This window comes from Lichtheimia ornata (assembly GCF_029851405.1).
Source record: "Lichtheimia ornata isolate CBS 291.66 chromosome Unknown scaffold00115, whole genome shotgun sequence".
Lineage (NCBI taxonomy): Eukaryota > Fungi > Mucoromycota > Mucoromycetes > Mucorales > Lichtheimiaceae > Lichtheimia > Lichtheimia ornata.
Window position 1 is genome coordinate 10067 of NW_026695435.1, and position 22908 is coordinate 32974.

The 22908-nt window shown below is 42.9% G+C and overlaps 7 protein-coding genes across 7 annotated transcripts; 4 read left to right on the forward strand and 3 right to left on the reverse strand.

Annotated features, from left to right (window-relative positions):
• Positions 1 to 2558: 2558 nt before the first annotated feature.
• On the reverse strand, positions 2559 to 3068 carry O0I10_012181 (uncharacterized protein; the record flags this gene model as incomplete). Its single annotated transcript, XM_058492127.1, has 3 exons — positions 2559 to 2649; positions 2743 to 2853; positions 3016 to 3068. The coding sequence occupies 3 exons, from the start codon at positions 3066 to 3068 to the stop codon at positions 2559 to 2561; spliced, it is 255 nt and encodes an 84-aa protein (XP_058337084.1).
• A 4430-nt stretch (positions 3069 to 7498) lies between these two features.
• On the forward strand, positions 7499 to 11740 carry O0I10_012182 (uncharacterized protein; the record flags this gene model as incomplete). The annotated part of the gene is made up of 12 exons (XM_058492128.1): positions 7499 to 7549; positions 7604 to 7894; positions 7958 to 8074; positions 8140 to 8340; positions 8401 to 8572; positions 8632 to 9069; positions 9121 to 9176; positions 9239 to 9340; positions 9397 to 11097; positions 11153 to 11338; positions 11396 to 11551; positions 11615 to 11740. The coding sequence occupies 12 exons, from the start codon at positions 7499 to 7501 to the stop codon at positions 11738 to 11740; spliced, it is 3597 nt and encodes a 1198-aa protein (XP_058337085.1).
• A 123-nt stretch (positions 11741 to 11863) lies between these two features.
• O0I10_012183 (uncharacterized protein) lies at positions 11864 to 14733 on the forward strand (the record flags this gene model as incomplete). The annotated part of the gene is made up of 2 exons (XM_058492129.1): positions 11864 to 11905; positions 11968 to 14733. The coding sequence occupies 2 exons, from the start codon at positions 11864 to 11866 to the stop codon at positions 14731 to 14733; spliced, it is 2808 nt and encodes a 935-aa protein (XP_058337086.1).
• Positions 14734 to 14898: 165 nt separating this feature from the next.
• Positions 14899 to 15774, forward strand: O0I10_012184 (uncharacterized protein; the record flags this gene model as incomplete). Its single annotated transcript, XM_058492130.1, has 1 exon — positions 14899 to 15774. The coding sequence occupies one exon, from the start codon at positions 14899 to 14901 to the stop codon at positions 15772 to 15774; it is 876 nt and encodes a 291-aa protein (XP_058337087.1).
• Positions 15775 to 15877: 103 nt separating this feature from the next.
• Positions 15878 to 17398, reverse strand: O0I10_012185 (uncharacterized protein; the record flags this gene model as incomplete). The annotated part of the gene is made up of 2 exons (XM_058492131.1): positions 15878 to 16657; positions 16712 to 17398. 2 exons carry the CDS (start codon positions 17396 to 17398, stop codon positions 15878 to 15880), a joined length of 1467 nt encoding a protein of 488 aa, XP_058337088.1.
• Positions 17399 to 17518: 120 nt separating this feature from the next.
• Positions 17519 to 20416, reverse strand: O0I10_012186 (uncharacterized protein; the record flags this gene model as incomplete). Its single annotated transcript, XM_058492132.1, has 13 exons — positions 17519 to 17536; positions 17589 to 17684; positions 17740 to 18029; positions 18085 to 18315; positions 18369 to 18574; positions 18629 to 18807; positions 18857 to 19075; positions 19129 to 19644; positions 19699 to 19753; positions 19805 to 19973; positions 20024 to 20167; positions 20225 to 20279; positions 20336 to 20416. The coding sequence occupies 13 exons, from the start codon at positions 20414 to 20416 to the stop codon at positions 17519 to 17521; spliced, it is 2259 nt and encodes a 752-aa protein (XP_058337089.1).
• Positions 20417 to 21205: 789 nt separating this feature from the next.
• On the forward strand, positions 21206 to 22691 carry O0I10_012187 (uncharacterized protein; the record flags this gene model as incomplete). The annotated part of the gene is made up of 5 exons (XM_058492133.1): positions 21206 to 21292; positions 21360 to 21722; positions 21772 to 21855; positions 21921 to 22083; positions 22135 to 22691. The coding sequence occupies 5 exons, from the start codon at positions 21206 to 21208 to the stop codon at positions 22689 to 22691; spliced, it is 1254 nt and encodes a 417-aa protein (XP_058337090.1).
• Between the last annotated feature and the right edge of the window lie 217 nt (positions 22692 to 22908).

The window sequence follows — 22908 nt, forward strand, 5'->3', positions numbered from 1 at the left end:
GCGAGGTATGATGATTTTTCAATGAAAAGTAAGGTTGGTACCTGCTACTGTCATATCAACGTGCCCTGTTATATAGCCAAAAGAGTGCTTGAATTGGGGGCTACAACGTGGTGCATTGCAAATGGTGAATGGATCCGATTTGATCGAAGTATGATGACTTTACAACGAAAAGTAACGCTATTGCCAGCTACTGCCATATCAACTCCACCTTGGTATATAGCCAAAAGGGTGTGTTGATTGGCGGTTACAACGTGCTTCATTGCCAATGTCGAATACATCCGATTTGAGCGAAGAATGATGATTTTACAAAGAAAAGGAACATTCGTGCCGGCTACTGCCATATCATCGTGACATTGATATACAGCAAAAGACTGCGTTCATTGCTGGCTACGATGGTGGTGCACTGCGAATGGCAAATAGATCTGATTTGAGCGAAGTATGATGTTTTTTCATTGAAAAGTAACGTTGTTGGCTCCCACTGTCATATCATCGTGGTCTTGTTATACGGCAAAAGACCACGTTGATTGCTGGCTACCATGACGATGCATTGCGAATGACGACTAGATCTGATTTGAGCGAAGTATCATGATTTTACATAGAAAAGCATCATTGGTGCCTGCTGTTGCCATATCAACGTGGCATTGGTATACAGCAAAAAGACTGCGCTGGTTGCTGGCTACAACGTGGTGCATTGCGAATGGCGGATAGATCCTATTTAAGCGAGGTATGATGATTTTGCGTTGTGAGGCAACGTTATTGCCTGCTTCTGCCATATCATCGTGGCCTTGTTATTCGGCAAAACTCTGGTTGAATTGCGAGCTACAACGTGGTGCATAGCGGATGGCGAATAGATCTGAGCTTTGAGCGAGGTATGATGATTTTGCCTTGAAAAACAACATTGGTGCCTGCTACTGCCATATCATTGTGGCATTGGTATATAGCAAAAGTCTGCGTCGATTGCTGGCAACGATATGATGCATTGCGAATGGCGAATAGATCTGATTTGAGCGAGGTATGATGATTTTTCATTGAAAAGTAACTTTGTCGCCTCCTACTTCCATATCAACGTGACCTTAGTAGATAGCCAAAAGGCTGCGTTGATGTTGGCTACATTGTGATGCATTGCGAATGACGAATAGATCCAATTTGAGCGAGGTATGATGATTTTACATTGTAAAGCAACGTTAATGTCTGCTTCTGCCATATCAACGTGGCCTTGTTATACGCCAAAAGACTGCTTGAAGTGCTGGCTATAATGTAATGGTTTGCGAATGGCGAATAGGTCCAATTTGAGCGAGGTATGATTTTTAATTGAATAGTAACATTATTGGCTGCTACTGCCATATCATCGAGACCATTTTAAATAGCAGAAAGCTGTGTTGACTGGGGCTACAAAGTGGTTCATTGGGAATGGCGAATAGATCCGATTTGAGCGAAGTATGATGATTTTGCATTGAAAAAGCAACATTGGTGCCTGCCACTGCCATATCAACGTGATCTTGTTATACAGCAAAACACTGCGTTGATTTCAGGCTACAATGTGATGCATCGCGAATGGCCAATAGATCCAATTTGAGCGAGGTATGATTTTTTTCATTGAAAAGTAACGTTGTTGGCTCCCACTGTCATGTCATCGTGGCCATGTTATACGGCAAAAGACCGCGTTGATTGCTGGCTACCATGACGGTGCATTGCGAATGACGACTAGACCTGATTTGAGCGAGGTATGATGATTTAACGCTGTAAAGCAACATTGGTGCCTGCTTCTACCATATAATGGTGGCCTTGTTATACAGCAAAAGACCGCGTTGATTGCTGGCTACAATGCGATGTATTGCGAATGGCGAATAGATCTGATTTGAGGTAGTTATGATGATTTTGCATTGTAAAGCAACGTTATTGCCTGCTTCTACCATATCATCGTGGCCTTGGTATACAGCAAAAGAACGCATTAATTGTTGGCTACAAGGCGATGCATCGCGAATGTCGTATTGGTCCAATTTGAGCAAGGAATGGTGATTTTGCATTATAAAGCAACATTGTTGTTGTATTTGCAATGATAATTTGTCGAACGATACTGGTTGCTCGTTGACATGGAGATGGATCATGCTGCAGTGTGTAGCAAACGCCAATGTTGAAAAGAGGCATTTTATAGCTTGCTTGCGGTTCATATGATTTGATTGTTCTTGCCTGCATGAACCGTTTAAACGGCATGTGAACAATGAACAACTCATCCGCAATCTTGGTGTATGTTGATCACTCACGCAACGGTGTCGAGGAATGAGGATATCCATTCATATCGTCACTTTCAAGAGTAACCTTAAACATTTATTGATTGAAAGGAAGTCTTTATTCAACGATATTACTTCGCATGTAATCTAAGTTTCTCCATGGTGATTTCTAGGCTATTCGGTATCTCACTTCAAAAGATAGTTATTAGAACGCAGTTAGTGATGATGTCTTGTAATAAATAGATAATAAGGTAGCAAATTAGCTTCCATGGAAACCCATGTACTGACAAGGATGGCCATGCGAAGGCTTTGTCGTCATCCTCACCCCTACGGTGCACCACGCCTGATAACGAGGGACGCCATTGCATTTTCTATGGCATCTTCTAATACAGGTGCTGCTCGAGCCAACATGTTCGGTCTGATAAAAGGACAAAATAGCATCCCACGCCCACAGAGGCCGACCCATAAGAGCAAAAAGCAATACATGATCCCATATCTACCACAAGGACACCGAGTGACAGTCTGACTTCCAACGGCTAAGGCAGTAATCATCAAACGCAATTGATAGGGCCATGATAGGGCTGACCACACTGTCGCATATGAATCATAGCTGCCAACGATGCTTTACACAAAAGAGCAAAGCACCATCCCGTTCTACCCATAGCAAATAAACATCCACCATATCAGTAGTAGCTGCCATCAAGCGACCTTCCTGGGTAGGCGTCATTAGAGACACATCATGCACTGCGACAAATAAATCCGGTCTTGATGAAATAGCACACACGAGGATATGCCCAAAGGTATCCGTACAGGTACTTGAGGAATGATATCCGCCATGGCACCGATAACAAAGATTGCTCAAAGATCCATCCATAAAGAGACGACTTGCAGATAGCTGAGCACTGGAGTAGTACTTGACAACAACAGCCATAAGATAATAGAAGTTGTTGCAGACTCACACAAAAGGAATGTTTAATACTTGATAACGAGAACTATCGAACGATGTAATACGGCCTGCTGATACTGAAAGATGCCAAAGACGATGCTGCTTGATCCTAACATGGTTCACCTATAATAGATGCACCGTAAACAATTCTCCAAACATGTAAAACAACACTTAGCAATGATAGCTGTAATCCTGGGGACTTCAATGCAAGATGATCCACCTAGAAAGACGCACTCTCAGCAAGAATACTTCCATCTCAAAGACATTGGAACGATACGTACTTGAATCTCTCAATTCAGGGTGCAACCAGAAATGATAGCAATAAATAAAGGCACAATGCCAAAGAATGCCAAGGTACCTGCACTGCCTACTAGCCCCTTCCCGAAGGAAGCATGGTGCCAAAACACCGGATTTAACGGTGACCTGAGCCCCTCACCAGTCGACTTTGGCACAACCTGAGCCGTGGATCCGCATGTTGCAACTGCGAACAGAGGATGCGTATTTAAATTGGTCTTGCCATAGCACCGTGAGCACATGTTTCCACACGAGGTGGTAAGGGCAACATGGTCTCCCCAAGACAGCACACAGTACAATAGCATCCTTGACGTGCCCACGTGATCTAGCAGAGCAAAAGCCTTCTTGATCCTACCATCACACACCTTCCATTGTAAGTGCACATCCCATAACGATCACTCTTACCTTGTGGTACTTCAATAGTATCCTTCCTTCAATAAGAGCCGTATCTCCATGCCATCCATATCTCCATGTCAACCATATCATGATGCCGCTGCTATTCCATTGTAAAAGCTCGTTAATTCAGAGCACTTGTATTGTAGATCCAATGTTATACATACCAATGAATCTTGCCGCCGGCAATAATAGCAATAATAATAGCGCACTGCCAAGGAATGTAGTACCCGCACTGCCTTCTAGCCTCCCGTAGGAACGTGGCGTCAAAACACCGGTTTTAACGGTGACATGAAGCCCCTCCCCAGCCGACTTTGACAACCACTAGCCGTGGGTCCAGCCATGTTGCCAAGAAAGACACCCATCGTCTTCCAAGTCGAGTAAAGTATAGCAGTGCAATGATGGGAAGCATATACTTTGTTCTCCACGAAAGGTCAGAGGGTGCATTTTTAAACTGAAGTCGCACCGTGAGCCCAACGTAATATCCGCGTACCACAACATGACCTTCCCCCTTAAGACAGTACACTCCATCCCTTGACGTGCTGCTGTGATAATAGTAATCGCCGAAAGAGAGCCTATTTCTTTCATCAGTGCACTTGAAGGTGACAAATCCTAAAATGATCACTTTACCTTGAGGTGTTCCCAATACCATTCCATTGTTGCTTGCAAATAACCTTTGTATTCATCCGATCCAGTATGTGCTGCTGCTGTTTCGTTGTAAGGCTCATTAATTAAGTGGTCCTGCATTGTAGATCCAATACCATACATACCATTGAACCAACGTACAGCGTTCTTCCTTTGAGATCAATATCTTGTCACTGTCCACAGGTACCATCATCCAACAAGTCGATCTACCATGAACACAATGTGAGATACCAAGGAAAACCAATCTAAACGCATTTTCTTGCCAACATACCCAAAAGAGGCAGTGTAAAGAAGTGTTGTTGTGGACAACTTGGAAATGAATACACGCGACGCCTCCATTAGATCTTGTAAACGAGAGAACAGCAATCTACACACGAGCTTCAGCACGACAATGTCAAACTTGAGCAGTAAAAGCGCTGCAGCGATTGACCGTACCTGTTGTACGGGAATGGAAGTTTGAAACATGGGTAGATTGCGCGCGTGCTTGTTGTAGTTGAAAGAGTCGCCATTGACCACTGGTTCACCCATCTAGGTCTTGCATTAAAGAGCATGACAGGAGTTAATGCGCTGTACTTCGTCAATGGAGTGTGTCTCACCTTGAATGTGTAAAATGGGAGTGGAGAAAGGTGGGATGGATTCTTTTTAGTGCCTCTCGTCGTCCTTGATACAGCCACCCAGCCCCCCGCAGCTCCTCTTGTGGATATGCATACATGTACACCTCGATCAGTATGGATCAACTACTAGTCCCTCGTTATGTATCTCTGGCAAAAGTGACACCATCCTTGGTTATATGCAGCTAAACTCCTGAACTTGGAACATCCAATGTGTAATCCTGCATCAAATGTGGACCAGTGGACGTGTAAATACTCAAATATGGTATGCGTGTATAAAGCAATTGTCCCTGCCATCATGGATAGCTTTCTCATCAATCGATAGCTTGTGTATGAAGAACTAACATTGCCCAAGATTATCATCACCATCTGTTTGTGTAACCTGTCAACAACATGTGTAACCTTATTTTGCTGATAAGATCTCCTCCAAATCAAGTGTGCCACACTACATATAGCACTGAATGGCATTTTTCGTACCTAATACTCATCTACCTTGAGTGTCCACATTTAACATAGGCACGGGTTACTTATCGTCACTCGTCGCATAGGCAGTTAAAAATCAACTTCGATGTACATTTCCTTGCATGGGCGACAATAGCTCTCACGCCCAAGCACTTATAGACAAGGATGTTGTCATCATATTATCACACATCTCTTTCGTTTATCGCATCTATCATCAAGAGCCTGTTATTCAATGAATACTAAGGAGAGTTGATTAAGTATTTGTAATGGGTCAGAGTACATCGTGCGTTGCTCTTTGGATCATCTCTTTAGTTCCTCACTAATTTATTCCATGTGCCATTGTTGTCTTTGTGATGCCAATCTTATTCCCTGATGGATCCTTTGTGATATATGTTTGGGCTTCATCTGGGCTTCAAGAAAGGATGGGCCGGGCGGGTGGTGCAAATAGCGGGCTGAAATTTGGGGGGGAGATACGTGGAGTTGCACAAAATCGGTGTCTGCAAATGACCTTTTGCTTGAGAGTACGGCCTTTGAGATATCACAAAGACTATGAATGACTGCCCATGGCCATTTTGCGTCGTTTTCTAGAACAGTGATAGTCGTAAGTGGGTCATTGTTAACATGGCACACGCATGGTATAAAAACTAAAAGTCGTTTGACGAGTGTATCGGTGTTGCAATTTCTATACAGGAGCGATGAGATGGGCGAACCACAAGTTACGCTGCAACCGCTTTCTCCTCTTCCCGACGAGGTGACTTCTTTAACTAAATCAAGTAAATCAAGGAAGCAACATATTGAGCGTTTGCTCGGTAGCTTTTTAAAAGGTACCTATAGCTTCGTTTAAGGACGCTTTCGAGAATGAAAAACAGTTCACAGTCTCAAAACATTGATCATTCGTTATATAAGATCAATATTGCAGACCATGAACAAATTCATTATCTTCTTATTACTGCCCCACCTGAGAACACTGCTATGTATTGCTTTTGTGCTGCATGGCTATACCATTGCTATCATGCGGAAAAGTGTTTTTTATTAAAGACTTGGATAAGAAAAACCAAAGTACTGATTGCGTTTTATTCAAAGTCGGCCACACATGCATTCCATTTAACTAATTCCCTTTATTACTATAATGAGTGCAAGCATTTTCCAGCCACTCTATCAATAACCATTCCATTTATGGGTTCAATCGGATGGCATATGGGTTTGAGAAATCCTATGGGAATGATCGGGCAGTCAATTTGAGTTTCCGTGCATTCATCGCGTGATGATAATGATAACACACCTGACAGTTACTCGCAGTGACACTTTTCGATGATCATCCCCACGTTTAGCCTCTCCATGAAATTCTCGCACTGGATCATTACCTCGCACCACCTTCCCAAATACATACAACCCTTCCTCGGAGCTCGCCTTAGCCGGCATTTCCCAAACCAGTCTGGTAGACTTCAAAAGGAGAGGTAAGGAAGCTCTTCCCAGCAATTGAAGGTGCAAGTTCCCGCCAGCAGTCAAAAAGGGGATCCTCGAGTAACCATAGATGACCATCTTCGGTTTTAAAAAATGGGGTACTTACCTTCATATCACACAACGTGAGTAATAAATGATCACCTTAAGGCTTAAACGACAAGTTATCTAAAAGAATCATGAGGCACCATTTGAGACAATTAATGCGGAAAAGACATGCTGCAGATACCTTTTTGCCAATATGGCCCGATTAATTAGAAGATACAAAGACACATACGTTTAAGCAGCTTTGGCTTATCTAATTCAGTCGCTTTTACTGAGTGATGCGAGCCAAAAAGACCGATTACGGGGAAAGGACTTGAAGTGCCGCCCGTACAGACATTCAATTTGCGTGACTGGATTTACTCTGGGCGGCTTCCTTGACAGCGCCTAAATTACATCTTGTACTGCTTAAAATGGCTCCCGTAAAGCGTAAAGTACGATCGCAGCCGATCGCCGTCAAAAAGGTAAAAACTGAGTCCAGATTCGCTTTGTAAAACACAATGCTAATATTGATTCAGGCAAAAACGGTTGAAAAAGCAGTAGACGTCTCGGACACTGACTCTATCGGCGATGACGGACAAGATCTTATGGCAGCAGCGCAGCGTGGAGAATTTGACGAGGACGAAAGTGAAGCTGGCGAGTGGGAATCGCAATCGGATGAGGATGCTATGGAGGAAGAAGCAATGGATGTCGTATCAGGAAATGCTGTCAAGAAGCCTTCCACTGGTGCGGATGATTTTGTGGCTGGTGAACTCGAAGGATTGAAGGAAACAGCAGAACTCTATAAATCAAACATTTTCAAGCTTGAGGTAAGTTCTTGGTTCATAGGTGCTGTAATATATATCGATATTTATACATGCATTTACCTGTAGATTGATGAGTTACTCGCTGAAGTCGGGGTCGATTACGAGAAACACAAACGACTTTTGAACGCATTGCGTGCAGTCAAATCCATCTTTGAGAAGGAACCTGACACCAAGGAGCAGCTGGTAATAACAAATGATAAAACTAGATTGGGAAATAATCAGTCGCTAATTGCATGTATGGTGGCTAGTTGAATGATTTCATCAAGAGCATGGAAAAGAAGCACAAGATCGTTGTACCAATACTTGATAGTCCTCCTCCTCAAGATTCGCAATACAAATTCATGTATCAGAAGCCTTCGTCCGTGAATGTGATTGGTGGTTATGCGTTAAAGACCATTTGCAAATTGAAGAAACCATTCAGCGTTGATGTGGCTGTGGAAATGCCATCAGTAAGCTATATATCATGATCAAAGACAAATGCCATATCTTACCATGTATATATTGTATAGGCTATTTTTCAAGAAAAGGACTACGTGAACAACCGCTACTTCTATAAGCGTGCCTGCTATTTGGCCGTCCTTGCACGCGCGATCCGTAAATCCAAGGTTGGATTGACCGTTGAATTTGGTATGCTTAATGGTGATGCCCACCGCCCTATCCTACTTGTCAAGCCTATTGGAGGTATGTATATATATATATTTCGTACTTTGTTCATTTACGAGACTGACCGAGAATCGCAGATAAATCTGAGCTGGATTTTACCAAGACCAAGTGCATGATTCGAATTCTACCATGTGTTCCTTCTGATGTCTTTCCCTTGCATCGATTAGCCCCGGGGAAAGCGAATGTGCGACACGTTGATTCAGACGATGAAGTGCATAGGCCCACTCCGCTATATAATGCCTCTGTCTTGATGGATACCACGTTGACGGCCAACTCTGCCTTTCTATATCAGCACAGCAAGAGCTGTGAAGGTTTTCGAGATGCCATAAAGCTGGGTCGTATTTGGCTTCATCAACGAGGGCTGGATATGAGTCAAACGGGGTCTGGCTTTAATACTTTCTTGCTTGCCATGATCATGGGTTATCTACTCCAAGGGGGACTTCCTGGAGGAGGACGTAAATTATCGACATCTCATAGCTCGTATCAACTTTTGCGAGGCACGCTTGACTTCCTAAGTAAGTATTAAGGATGATTGTAATGAAAAAGTGGTACTGATAAGTAAATAGGTACACATGATTTTGAGAAGGACCCTGTTTTTATTGGCAAATCGGATCATGACAACGTAAGAATACCACTGAAACTTGAGTCAGTGATATTATCCGTTCCCTAACACTGCGTTTATAGTTCGCTGTTGAGAACTTTACGAATCACTATCAAGTGGTGATCGTCGATCCTACCGGTACTGTGAACATGGCAGCACACATGAGCAAATCTTCCTTAGACCAGGTAGGACATGTCGTAATAATTTGAATCAGAATCTTACCTTTTTTTGTTCTTTTTAGTTGCAACATGAGGCCAAGTTGGCAATGTCATATCTAAACGACACCGTTGATCGATTTGAAGCGTTGTTCCTTCAAAATGTGAACGAAGCAGGATTAAGATTCGACAACTTTATGACACTTTCAACATCTTCAACGACTGTTTCATCTTACGACGATCATGCGAGATCGGAGTACCCAATCTATTCAGAATACCTTGTCCAACGCATTGGCAATGTCTTGAAAAAAGGATTGACGAATCGGGTGGATCTTGTGGCTGTGCAAAGGAATATCGAACATACATGGGGCATACAATTAAAGCCAGCATCATTATCGGCTCAAACGATCAATATCGGATTTGTATTGGATCCTGACAATGCTCCACGACTCGTTGACCAAGGGCCTGACGCTCAAAAGACAGAGGAATGCGAGGAATTTCGTGAGTTTTGGGGTGATAAGGCAGAATTGCGTCGTTTCAAGGATGGAAGCATCGTGGAAAGTGTTGTTTGGAATTACCAAGGATACGAGAACAGAAGTGCAATTGTACAAAAGATTGTACAACATCTGCTCAAGCGACATTTCGATATCAGCGAAGAACATTTGCACTACTGGGCGAATCAATTATATCCTTTTCTACATGTACCCAAGTGCGTACCAAACAACGTATTCGATCGTCGTCTCGAGATCACTGGATTCCAACCTGTCATGACAGCATACAATGATTTGGCAAAAATGTTTCGGTCCATCGACGGGGAGCTACCGCTTTTAATCAGCAATATCTATCCTTGCTCAGCTGCCCTTCGTTATTCATCACCTATTCTTCCGCATGCAGTTGATTTCAATACTTTGGTGACCCGGCCAACGATTGGACGATACATTGATCCAATCGATGTGATTGTACAATTAGAGAGATCGAGCAAATGGCCGGATGATATGGATGCATTGCAAAAAGTCAAAGCAGCTTTCTGTCTTAGGATGTCAGATCTTCTTAGGAAACGACGAGCAACTGAATCCGTCGTGGTGGATGATCATACGCTCACAAACGAATTGGAGGCTCGTGGATATCTGGACGTATACTTTGAAGGCTTTGTTTTCCGATGCCATTTGCATGTACCTCATGAAGAATTGATTCTCAAGAGTATTGTCAACAAGAACGATGGACTTGTAAAGGAGAAGGCACAAAAGGCGCTCCAAAAGCACCAGTACCAGTTTCATCATCAACAACTTCATACATTTCACATTCAAGCTTTGTGCGCCAAGTTTCCTGCATTGTCTGCCACCATTCGCCTTGTGAAACGATGGTTCAGCACCCATCTCTTATCATGTCATGTGACCGATGAGCTTATTGAACTCCTTTGCGCATATGTATTTTTGGATCCCCATCCATGGACCCCACCAACATCCCCTATGACCGGTGCCGTGCGTGTATTAAACCTCCTGGCAACGTGGAGTTGGCACAAGACACCTCTTTTGGTAGACATTGAGCAAGAATTAACAACCAGCATGCGCGACGAAGCATTCAAGAACTTTACAATGTTGCGTCAAAGGAGTCCACAAATGAATCAGGGTGCCATGTTTGTGGCCACTGCCAAGGATCTGCAAGGTGTGCGCTGGTCGCAGTCTAGGCCTAACAAAGCAATTGCTGTTCGCATACAAATGTTGGCAAAGGAATCATTGAAGGTTCTGGAAACTGCATTTTCACTCAATGATGTGAAACGTATCAAAGTAAGGAGTGGGAACACTTATGACGACGAATGGAAGAGACTGATTATCCCTATAGGGCTTGTACACTACGTCAATGGCAGATTATCATGCAGTGATTCAGCTGAAGACATCACGATGCACAAGATATTATGAAAACGTTCATGCACACAAAAATCATTTTGCAAAGATGGGCAAACCAATTCTAGGTGAAGAACCCTATGTAGGATTTGATCCTGTGACGGAATTGGTAAAGGAGATAACGGTAAGAGATTTCAATGATGTTGTCATAGCCACAGAAAAAACTAATTTCAGTTGATAGAATGTATATGGTGACGCATTGTTGGTATTCTATGACAAGCACGGCGGTGACAAAATTGCATTGGTCTGGGATCCTCAAGTAACTGCAGCTAAGCAATGGCGAGTGGGTCTTGGATTAAATACTGTACCCGCAGATATGAACGAGGATGGGGTATTGGTAAGTTTTTATTATCAACACATGTATCTACGTATACTGATACTAATTAAACATTGAATTAAGGTTCCTTCGAAAGGCAACAAGAACGAGATATCCAAAATGGCGACAACTAACTTCAGTGCGATTTTGAAAGAAATTGAGAGGTTAGGTGCTGGTCTTGTTGAATCAATCACGAGCTCTGCTACCTGAGTTGTAAAATCAAATAAAGTCGTCGAATGTACCTAGTTTTTTCCTTAAGTGCAACCTATGGACTACTATTTTGCAAAGTTCAAAAGGACTATCGTACCACGCAAAACACAGGTTACTGGTGCCATGCAGTTGGCCAAGTTCCAGGATTGCTGGAACGACGTACACGTGAGCAAGATGACAAATCTGCTAATGTGCAACTACGAACACTCATCACAGTATTACCATAGAGTGTCTTGATGGTGGAGGATCGCAAGGCGCACATGCACGTTGAGCAGACTGATATTCCTGAACGACTTCAGCAAATGACCGATATGCTCGTGGATGAAGAAGCACGGCAAGATGACGATGCGACAGGAGCATGTATGGAATATGGTGACTGCATGGAATACTTGCTCAAGAATCAGCTGTTACGGCGACTTGTCAATGTGGCGGAGAAGTCTGATCATCCTGTGGGGATACGTGGAGAATTGATACGAACGATAGCCAACATGGTTGATTTATTGGGATACTGGTTCTTGGAGCATAAAGAAGTACATGGTCCGACCATCAAGTTGCTACGATTCTGTGTGATTGATCAACGTCAAAGTGATATATACCACGAGGATTTGGTGGATTTGATGTATACAATCTGTTCAAAAATACATGGTCGTCCAGTGTTACTCAACATTTTCTTCCACGACAAACGTTGGCTCACTACACCGCAAAAAACAAAGCAACCGCCCGAGAATCCTATTCGTACACCTGAATCTGGCAAGGAACCTGAATATGAATTCTTGTTATTCAGTTATTTGTTACGTTTCGTTCATCGAGAGGGTCGTACTGGTGATTATGCGAGGACTGGATTACTGTTTATCATGGAAATGGCCACGCAGCAACTAGGCGACTTCATTCTTGAGTCCGATTTTGCATTGACGATGGGTGCTGGTCTATGTGCATTATATTCTCAGTTGCCACGCAAGCTGGTTATCAAAAATGATGCTGAGATCAATTCGGATTTCGCTGCCTATCTGCTTGGTCACGAAGTATCACCCGGCAAGATACCATTGGAACTTGGGGTCGAGTTATCAAGTTCTCCCAATTTTCGCTATCAGCTGGACTCGTTCTTAAAGCTCTTTGAATTTTGTCAAGATGTACTTATTCGTTGTCCCAACACTGAAATTTGCGCCCGTCTACTACAAAGTATCCGTGCACCTTTTCTGGAGAAGATTTTGTATCCAACGATTGAAGAATGCTCAGATAGAGATGGGTCATCGGTTGCAGTTATCAGCTATCTTGATCTCATATTACAAATTTTGCACCATGATGAACTCTCCAGCTTGGTGGTCGGCTTTTTAATGGATGATGATGGCGATGATGTCGGTCGTTTTACTCTCAAAGATTTGATCATGTATCGTCTCAAATACTCAAAGTCGCAGCCAACAGTCATTGCAACTCTGAAATTACTCAAAACTCTCATTACACGCCATTGTCGATATTCCCTGCGCTTACTTTCTTATCAAGCAGATGATGTGAACAGCAACAATGATAAGCCATCAACAACAATCTCACATCATTTGCGGGAAATTGAATTATATTTTTCACTCATTTCTCGCGTACGCAACCAACATCAACATGATAATAATGGATATGAAGACTATTTACAAGATATGGAAGCGTGCATGGAGTGTGATGTATGTTATCAAACCATGACTGGTATGCATGGAGTTCCTGAACACTCTGGCGGTCCTCCAACACCTAAAAGCGAGCGCAGACGAAGTTTCAAGTACGGGCAACGATTTGATGACAGCAAAGATATTGCAATCCAAGCAAGCTCTTGTTACAAACCACCCAGTAACTTGTTCAAGTATCATATCAGACGTAACGATCCTCTGATGCAAATCCTTCTTGACCTTTTGAACCCATTCTTTGCGCAATCTCCTGAATTGAATTTAATGCTCGTTGGAGTTATATCTGCACTCGCGATTTGTCCTTATCGAAGTTTGCAAGGTTGGGTCACTTTCCGCGAATCTGATCGATCGAATCCCGAAGACATACTTGTTCTAAATCATTCAGAACAACTTCCTCATCGCAACAATACTGATGGCATTGGCGCAAACGACATTTACGCATCGCATTCTAATACAGCTACTAACACCACTACCATCGATCCTATCCATGATGAAGAGAATGACCTTGATGAGAATGATGATCGATCCGTTGATTTTGGCGCAGAATTAAATTCGGCTCGCATGACAGCACGTACGCAATTCAAATCCTATCCCCCCTTTTTCACTTTATTCCAAGTCCTCACACAACAAATTGACTGCTATCGTTCTGAAGTCGATGACTTTGATCAATTACTTGAAGAACGAAGGAATTGTTTAATGATGGGAGATAACGATTTCAGTCACGATAATGCGGCAACTCCTGTCATGATATCTTCCTCCTCCACCACAACAACTGCCACTACAACAACCACTTCTGCTACTACAAATACAGGACGCAGAGCATCGCTCTTTCCAGATAGCAAGACTTTTGGTCTCCCTAGTCCGCCCACTGGAAGCAATCGAAGAGCATCAGTGATTATGCGCCCATCTACATCAACGTCGGTTACTGGTACAGCAACAGCGACAGTAGCGGCCCCTGGGAAATCTATCTATTCATTGCTTACACCATCCGCATCCAATACCCCCAATCCCATTATTGCCAATCCACTTTCTCCTCCTGCTATTCATGCCCGGAAGACTCGAAATATACGGCTTCAACCACAATTTAGTGCCCGTTTCGTATCCGATTATGAGGAACCTATCTTTAGCCTTGACCCTGAAGATGAAGACACATTTGCTCCAAAGGCTGTCAATCCTTCTCAGGCACGGAGGATGGATAAATCCACTGAGATTTCATTGTCCATGTTATTGAACAACGTGATTATTTTGGAGGAATCCATCAAGGAACTGATCGCGATCATGCAAGTGCGACGCAGCTTGGGTATAGATGAAATACGTTACGTTTAATACATGTTACCTTTAAATAAAGCATGATAAGGATTGTGTGGGAAACCAGCTGCACCCGGTGGACGTGTTATCGCTTATGCACTCCCTAAGTAAAATCGGATACACAAGTTCACCCCTTTTCTTTCCCCTTTTTTCTTCTCCAAGAGAACGGCAGTTCTTACCATCATGTTCTTCTTCAAAAAGAAAAAAAGACCATCGGTCAAAAATATAGCTCAAGATAAACCAACGTATCCCCTTCCAACCACTCGTCTCATCAGCAAACGTAATTTGCGCACAGCTGTTGACAAGACAACCATTTCTGCTTCTGATATCAGCGTCCCGCCTTCTTGTTCTTCCACCGAAACCGATAATACCCAATCTACTCGGTCACTTGTATCAAGCCTTGAGAATATTTCTCATGAATCAGACCAAAAAGCTGACGACACTGTTATTGGAAACCACGACCAGGATCATGAAGAGCGATCCATTGCTACTATCCCAGGATCGGTTGCCACCATACCTGCACACACAGCAGCAGTATCCATAGAAGAGGAAGGAGAGAGGTGTATAAATGACAATGCATCAATGATATCTAGGAATCAAAAACATACTGTACAACAACATGATGACAACCTCGAACCGTCATCGAGTGTTGAAACAAGCGCTATAGGAGATGGCAATTTCAGAGACGGCCGTGCACTACCGGAAGATGTAATAATCGATAAATGCCCCACAGATCAAGCACTTACTATTGATGATGAAGAAAAGCCAATCGAGGATATCAACCACATTCATTACAACAACAGCAATAGTGCTAGTAATAGAGCGAGTGGCATACCACGATTGCGTTTGTCAGCAAGTACTATCCCAAACGCACGAACGTTGATCGCTAACAACAAAACTGCAACCAGTCATATTCCAGTCCGCAAGATGCATGCATCATCGTTCAATCATAGTAATAACACAATGTCGCCCTCTAGTGCCAGCAACAGAATTACGACAGGTCAATGCCGTCCAGGTAGATTAGTATGTGGCACTCGATTACCTGTGCGACGTGCATAATGTACATCCTTTCTTTTTTACTCTCCCTACCCCAACACCTTGTAATGAACTTCTCCTGATTAAGAACGATCGCTTTTTAATAATGAAAGAGTCGACACTACTGCTATTTCCTAGTTCGCCTGGCTTTGTTTGCAAAATATTGCCTACGGTTGAAACGACGGTATCTTGTTGTACGACGATTTGACGAGTTCTGCTGTTGTCTTCTCCTTCGAGATGTGGATGCAGTCGTCTCAGTGGGTACTTGTTCAAAGTAACGTTCAAATTCAGGATCTTGATTACGACTTTCCTGCACGCTGACAAATCCTTCCAAGGGCGATAAATAACCATCGTCCTCATTGGTCTCTGCTGGTTCGTTACTTATATCAATGATACTGCCATCAGACTCGGTATCACTGACGGGTATTGGCTCCTCGGTTGGTAGGCTGGATGATAAAGATGAATGTTGTTGTTGTTGCTGTTGTTGTTGCTGTTGTTGTTGCTGTTGTTGTTGCTGTTGCTGTTGCTGCTGCTGTTGTTGTCGCTCCATATTTTCAAGTTCCATGTTCACATGTGTCTCGAGATCTTCGATGAGAACCCAATCACTGCATATAGGACATGTACGGTATTCCTGACTTGCTGTGGTATCTCGATCTTTGATATCGATTCGCCCATTTGTTGTTTGGGTTCGTCTTTGGGGCTGATAGGAAGGCGGTAATTGTGATTGTCGTGATACTCGATGTTGTCGTCTTCGGTTCATGTTCAAAGTGTTACTTCGTGCATTGCGTGATGGTGGTTCATCCTCAGAGCTTGATGGAATACCAACGCAGTCGGAAGCATGATTTCTGATGATAGATCGGGAAAATCGTTGAAAGCATAAGGGACATTCTTCATCCTCCTCTAAAGCCTGGAAGATGTATTAGTTAACTCGATTTTTTATCCAATCTACTTAAGCACGAACCTTGGTCATGCGTTGTAAAAGTCGTGGACTTGTCTGAATATCATTATCATCATCAGATGTACTGATAAGTCGTCTACTCTGGTATGGGGTATTGTTTTCATCATGATGATCTGACCAATCCAATATGTCATCGTCAACCTCGAATACTGTTGCCTCTTGTTTAACCATTGAATGATCAACTTTATCAATAATTGGTTCAACGGATGGTAGCTGCTGTTGTTGTTCATGTTCTTGATCAGAGTCATCGCTGAAATCATCGATTTCAAAGGTGGTATTAGGCCGTTGTTCTTGTTTGATAACAATATCCTCCAAATCCTCTATCTCGAATACAGCTTGCTTTTCTTGCTTGATATTGATCGGACTCGACTTGCTAGCCTCAGAACCCCCCCTCGTTGCTGTGGACTTGTGTGGTTCTTGCGAAACGCTCTGTGATATGGTGTTCTTTCTACGCCGTTTTTGCTTTCTGCCACTCAATAGCCTTGGTGTTATCAATGTTTGAAAGTCGTCGTCGTCATCGTCGTCGTCGTTCGTAATGCGTCGCCTTGGTACAACTGCACTTTTCTTTGCAAAAGTAAGATTACTCGATTGTTGTCTGTCGTCCTTCACATTTTCCTTTCCATAGTCGTGCGCTATTCGATCGGTGTGCGATGCTGAGGGAGTATTGCCTGATTTCTGAAAAAGTACCATATCATGAATAAGGAAGGCAAATCAGACGCGTTTGTTTGAAGAATTCAAGTGCAACAATTGGTAAAAGGCCCTTTATATCCGCTATGATGCTAAATGGCTACAATTCTGCTACGATTTTGTTCACTCCATCATCGCAAACTAGAATATGTAAGTGTATATTCATATTATCCCTTTAATAAAAAAAACTTACCAAATCCTCGTCTTCGTCCATCTCATTTTCCTCTTCCCTTGTTTCCATTGGTGTCGACGTTAATACTTCCTTGGCTTTGTCAACACCCTTAAGATACTATAATATCCAACAATGAGTAACTCAATAACGAATAAATGGGTGGTATTATTACAGTTTCGGCTTCTTCTGGGGTCACCTCGCTATCAGGAGCGTCTTCGTTTGTGATCAATGTAATGTTTTCCTTCTTCATCATGTTCCAAAAGTCAAGTCGACGTGATTGTGGATTTCGCGGGTCACATGCATTCTTTAACTGAATCATGAAGCGATTGAAATCCTCAGATTCATTCTCCTTTGCAGCGGTCGATCTTAGCACTTTGAGACAATCCATGGCAGTTCCATACTGTCTATCACCAAAAGACGTGGTAACAAGTTGGAGAATCATTTTGGTCATTTGTGTCACCGCTACGCAAGGAATCATAATTAGCATTGCATGATTTTTGACATAGCTTTATCCCACCTTCTGTCACTAAATCTTCATTCATATTTTTGACCATGTCCTCAAAGTCGGCAACAGGATTGGCCATGGAAATCTCGCGTACATCCCTGGATTTCTGTAAAAGACTACCCACACCTTTGCTTCCTTGCTCGCCACCTCGTACAATATCTTCCACAGTCCGTCGATCACCGTGATCCTCTCCAGCTACTTGATCATTAGCCGTATAGCGCCTCTTCTTCTTCGTTGGATCAACTATTGAAACTAGTAAGCCTTATTTCTCAAATACAGTACTTTATTTCGCTCACCTTGCTTGATATTTAAAAGCCGTTTAAGACGAGAAACCGGCTCTTGGGATCGTTCAAGGAGCTTTGGTATTGGCTCCAGTTGCTTCACAAGTCGCGGGTCGATGTCAGGGATCGGTGCAGCGGGTCTTAATGCTCGAGTCGTGATAGCTTTGTTGACTAACCACAAACGCGGGTTATACGTTTCTTCCGGATCCAGGTATTCATTCCTAATAATATGTAAATGAGTCATTTAGGAAGGTTGCCTGTAGCTATCACATTACCCCTCCTCGTCCTGGCCTAAAGATTCGATATCCATCATATCGATCAAATCTTTCATGCCATCTTCCACATCTTTTGTGGGTAGATAAGGATGCTCGGTTTCGATAATCTTTCCCGAAGCTGTCAAAGCCTTATCCAAAGAGTTGAACGTAAACTGACGGACGCCTCCGCCATATGCAACCTAATACATTATAAGCACCTTGTGAAACAAACTCAGTTTGTCAAGTTACCTGAACAAAACGAAGAGCGTCTACATTCTCCGCAAAGTGTGGGTATAAAACTGCAAGCTTGGGTGGTACGTTCGCACGAGAAACGTGCCGAACAAGGGCTACAGCAGACATTTTCCTCAATGTCTGGGCTAAGACCGAGATGGCAGTTCCAGCAAATGCAGAGTTATAGCTTCCTGCGGTAATGACATAAACATTGGACATCAAATAATCTCTTGGGATCTAAAGGGATTACTTTCAGAGCAGGATCATACAGGTAAGTCTTGTGTGCTTACTGCATTGGTATGATAAAAACCAAGAATGGTCATCTCTGGCTCGGTATGAAGCTTCAAATAGTCCTCCACCTCTTCCGATACGGTAATCAGGGTCTTGCCAAATCTGTAGGCCTTTTGAATGTCCTTTTCATCAACTGGATTGTTCATGATGGTGTCTCCCCCTTCGTCGTTGCTCTCGTCTGCACGTTTGATAGCGTACGTCTTCTCCATTTCAACTTGATGGCTCGATTGTCCGCTTTCGTTGTGACCATCAACTACGCGTGAAATAGCCGACCATTTTTTGGCAGTCGGAATTTTCGCCTCGTAGACCTGAGCATACATATTCACACTTATAGCCAAAGATGTATCGGGATAGGTAGCAGGATCACCAAGATGAAGGTATCCACGATACGTTGGAGTTGGTCGCACTTCCTTCTTCCTGAATCTCTGCATCTCTTTAAAGACTGGTTCGTAGTCGATAAGTTCGCTGCCAGGAACTCCTTCGATAAACATTTCCCAGTGTTTAGCATTCATTTTCTAATGAATCAAGTTGAGTTTTCCCTTGTTCTCACTAATAGGTGAATATCATACTTGTCTCTCGCTTGGTTTGGTTTTGCCGCTCAATGTGTCATCAAGACCCACACAACTGCATTTAAATTAGTATCATGTTGTTTACCTCCCTTCAAAGCATACATACATAGCTGTGATGGATATGTTTTCTCTTTTCAGCATGGCTTGAATAGCTTCAGTGTCCAGCCAATCGATTTCATTGTCAAGTGTGGTGATCACTTGGATATGCTTGTCGTATTTCAAATGGCGACAATGCTTCCGAATTACTTCGATGGATACGATGATGGCATCGAACACTATACGGCCATTTAATTGATAGGACTTATCCTCACATACATTTCCTTACTATCTGCAGCCCAGTCTTCGGATTCCAATATTTGAACATTGTCTAGTTTCTTGACAAGTGCGAGGTCGGGTTGACTGATGTCAGACAACGTCGTGACATGCTGATACTGTCCTGGTTTTTCTGACGCGACAATATTATCGGTGCCTAGAGGCTGGTTGTGAACCACTGGTAATCATGCCTAACTTCTTAAAATGCGTTTACCTTCTGTGCCTGCCAAGATAACGCTTGTTTGATCAGTTTTCCTTCCGGCGAGAATCTGTTGTAAACGTCCATAAGTGACAATGACGACTTTTGCAATAAGAGACAGCTTACACGGTCTTCAAGCTTAGAAATAATCATGTCTTTTGCTTCTTGATAAGCGATGCGATCGTGATTGGGTAAGGTGATACCCATTGAAGGGCTGCAATCGAGTATATATGCGGTCGCTTTCTTCGTGTAAGCCATAGGTTTAAGATCCACCAAGCTTAACGCGCTGCGGACCTTTGCATGAGATATCCATCACTTGCTCTCTTCCCATTGGCGCATCGAACCAAGCATGAATTTCAGCCACGAGAGGATGATTAATTTGATCACTCTCGTCAAGGTTCCAAATCCCTTTTAAAAATCTCAAGTTATGAGTAATTGTGGTGCACCAGGTCCTTTCGGTCGATCCGATGATTTTGTCTACAAAGTGACCTCTGCTTCTTCCGACAAACGGTACATCTGCCATTCTGATCGTCTTTTGCCACTTTGCGCCTCACTCACAGCACTATATAGTCATCCATTTTCCGCTTAAGCCTCCTTGTTGTGATATAATACCATAGTCTAAAATACTATAAATACGGGTCAGCTACTGCTTTTGCGAAGCCAGAATGATCCCTCAATCTAGCCAACTACATGTGTTGGTTGGGTGTATCATTCAACCTGCTTTTACACAGATCAAAGTGACCAGAAATAGGAGAATTCCAGATATTACATTAGGCATTCTTGCAACCGCTGTTAAAGAAGGCAATACCTGCATGGAAGAATTGTCGTTGCCTGCTGAACGTCAGCTGCCGAGTACTGGCGTAGGAAACACGTTGAAAGAGTGAAACATCAGTTCGAATACTATCCAAATTCTTTGACTAAACCCCCGTTACTCTCAATTTCCCTTCTTTGATCTTTTCTTTACGTCTCACATTATAAACTTCTCGCTTCCATACCATGGGAAACATCAGCTCAAAAAAGCGTAAAGATCGTCCTAGCATTATACGCTCAGAGGTTCCCGAAAATGAATATTCGAACAATACAGTAATACACTATCCCGCTTTACTGAAAATCTCTGTTTCCTTTCACTGACACTTGTCGTTTGCTATAGACTACTTCACTCAACTCTATACTTGTCAATGCGAACAACACTCAGCCATTACCTTCCAACACGGCACAGGCTAATTCTAGCAATGCCATTTCAGACGTCTTCGCCGATCACCAAGCTCCTATACAAAGCAGCGACAGCGACCCGTCCCAGACGCTTGACTATAATCAATTGACCGTATCCTCTCAGAATCAACTTACCACCAGCTCAGTACGCTCCATTGGAAGTAATTTGGATATTGATGAATGCATCAAGCGGTTGCTGGAGGTTGGCATGGAAGGAAAAATCCACAAGTCGGTGTGTTTTCGGAATTCCGAGATCGCAGCCATCTGCAAAGCAGCTCAGGAAGTGTTCCTTAGCCAACCGGTAAGAAAGCTATACTGCTATCAAAGCCTTACACTTATACATGCATTAGTCGATGATAGAGTTGAATCCTCCAGTCAAAATATTAGGCGACATTCATGGCCAGTATCATGATTTACTCCGACTATTCGAAATGGTAAGCGATCCTTTAAAATCATGCATCGAAGCTTGCTGATCGCGGACTTTTTTTATGTGTAAAAGGGCGGCTTTCCACCAGAGTCCAATTACTTGTTTCTTGGAGATTATGTGGACCGAGGCAAACAAAGTCTAGAAACCATCCTTTTATTATTCTGCTACAAGATCAAATACCCCGAGAATTTCTTTGTCCTCAGAGGAAATCACGAATGTGCCAATGTTACACGAGGTAAAACCGTATTTTTTCTTTCACGACAACAATAATACTAATGTGCTCCAGTCTACGGGTTTTACGATGAGTGCAAACGAAGGACAAACATGAAGATCTGGAAAACTTTTATTGATGCGTTCAATGCATTACCAATAGCAGGCCTAGTAGCAGGGAAAATATTTTGCGTGCATGGTGGTTTGAGCCCATCACTCAATTCCTTGGACGATGTGAGGAGTATTATGCGACCAACAGATGTACCAGAATATGGTTTGCTGAATGACCTATTATGGTCAGATCCATCGGATACCACGGAAGACTGGGAAGATAGCGAACGAGGTGTCTCATACTGCTTTGGAAAGCGTATTGTCAATGAGTTTCTTGCTAAATTTGACCTGGATCTTGTTTGTCGCGCTCATATGGTGGTTCAAGATGGTTATGAATTCTTCGCAGAAAAAGCATTGGTCACTGTCTTCTCTGCTCCAAATTATTGCGGGGAATTTGATAACTTCGGGGCAATCATGAGTGTGAGCGAAGAACTTTTATGCAGTTTCGAGCTACTTACTCCAACAGATCACCCAACCGTCAAGTTATCGGGTTTGAGAGGCAAAGGACGGCGACCGAGGTAAGTAAAATGACTGATGTTATCGAAGTTTCAAAACGTGTATTAATACAGTGGCTATAGCCCACCAATGGAACCATCATTAAGCGAGTCGCCCAACGAGCAAACAGAATCATAATGAAATAGATATGGTATTTTGTCCCATAAATACAGATATTACAAATCTACCACTCATCTAGTAATCATGTGCTCTACCCATATGGTAGTGAAAATTTGCTCCTATT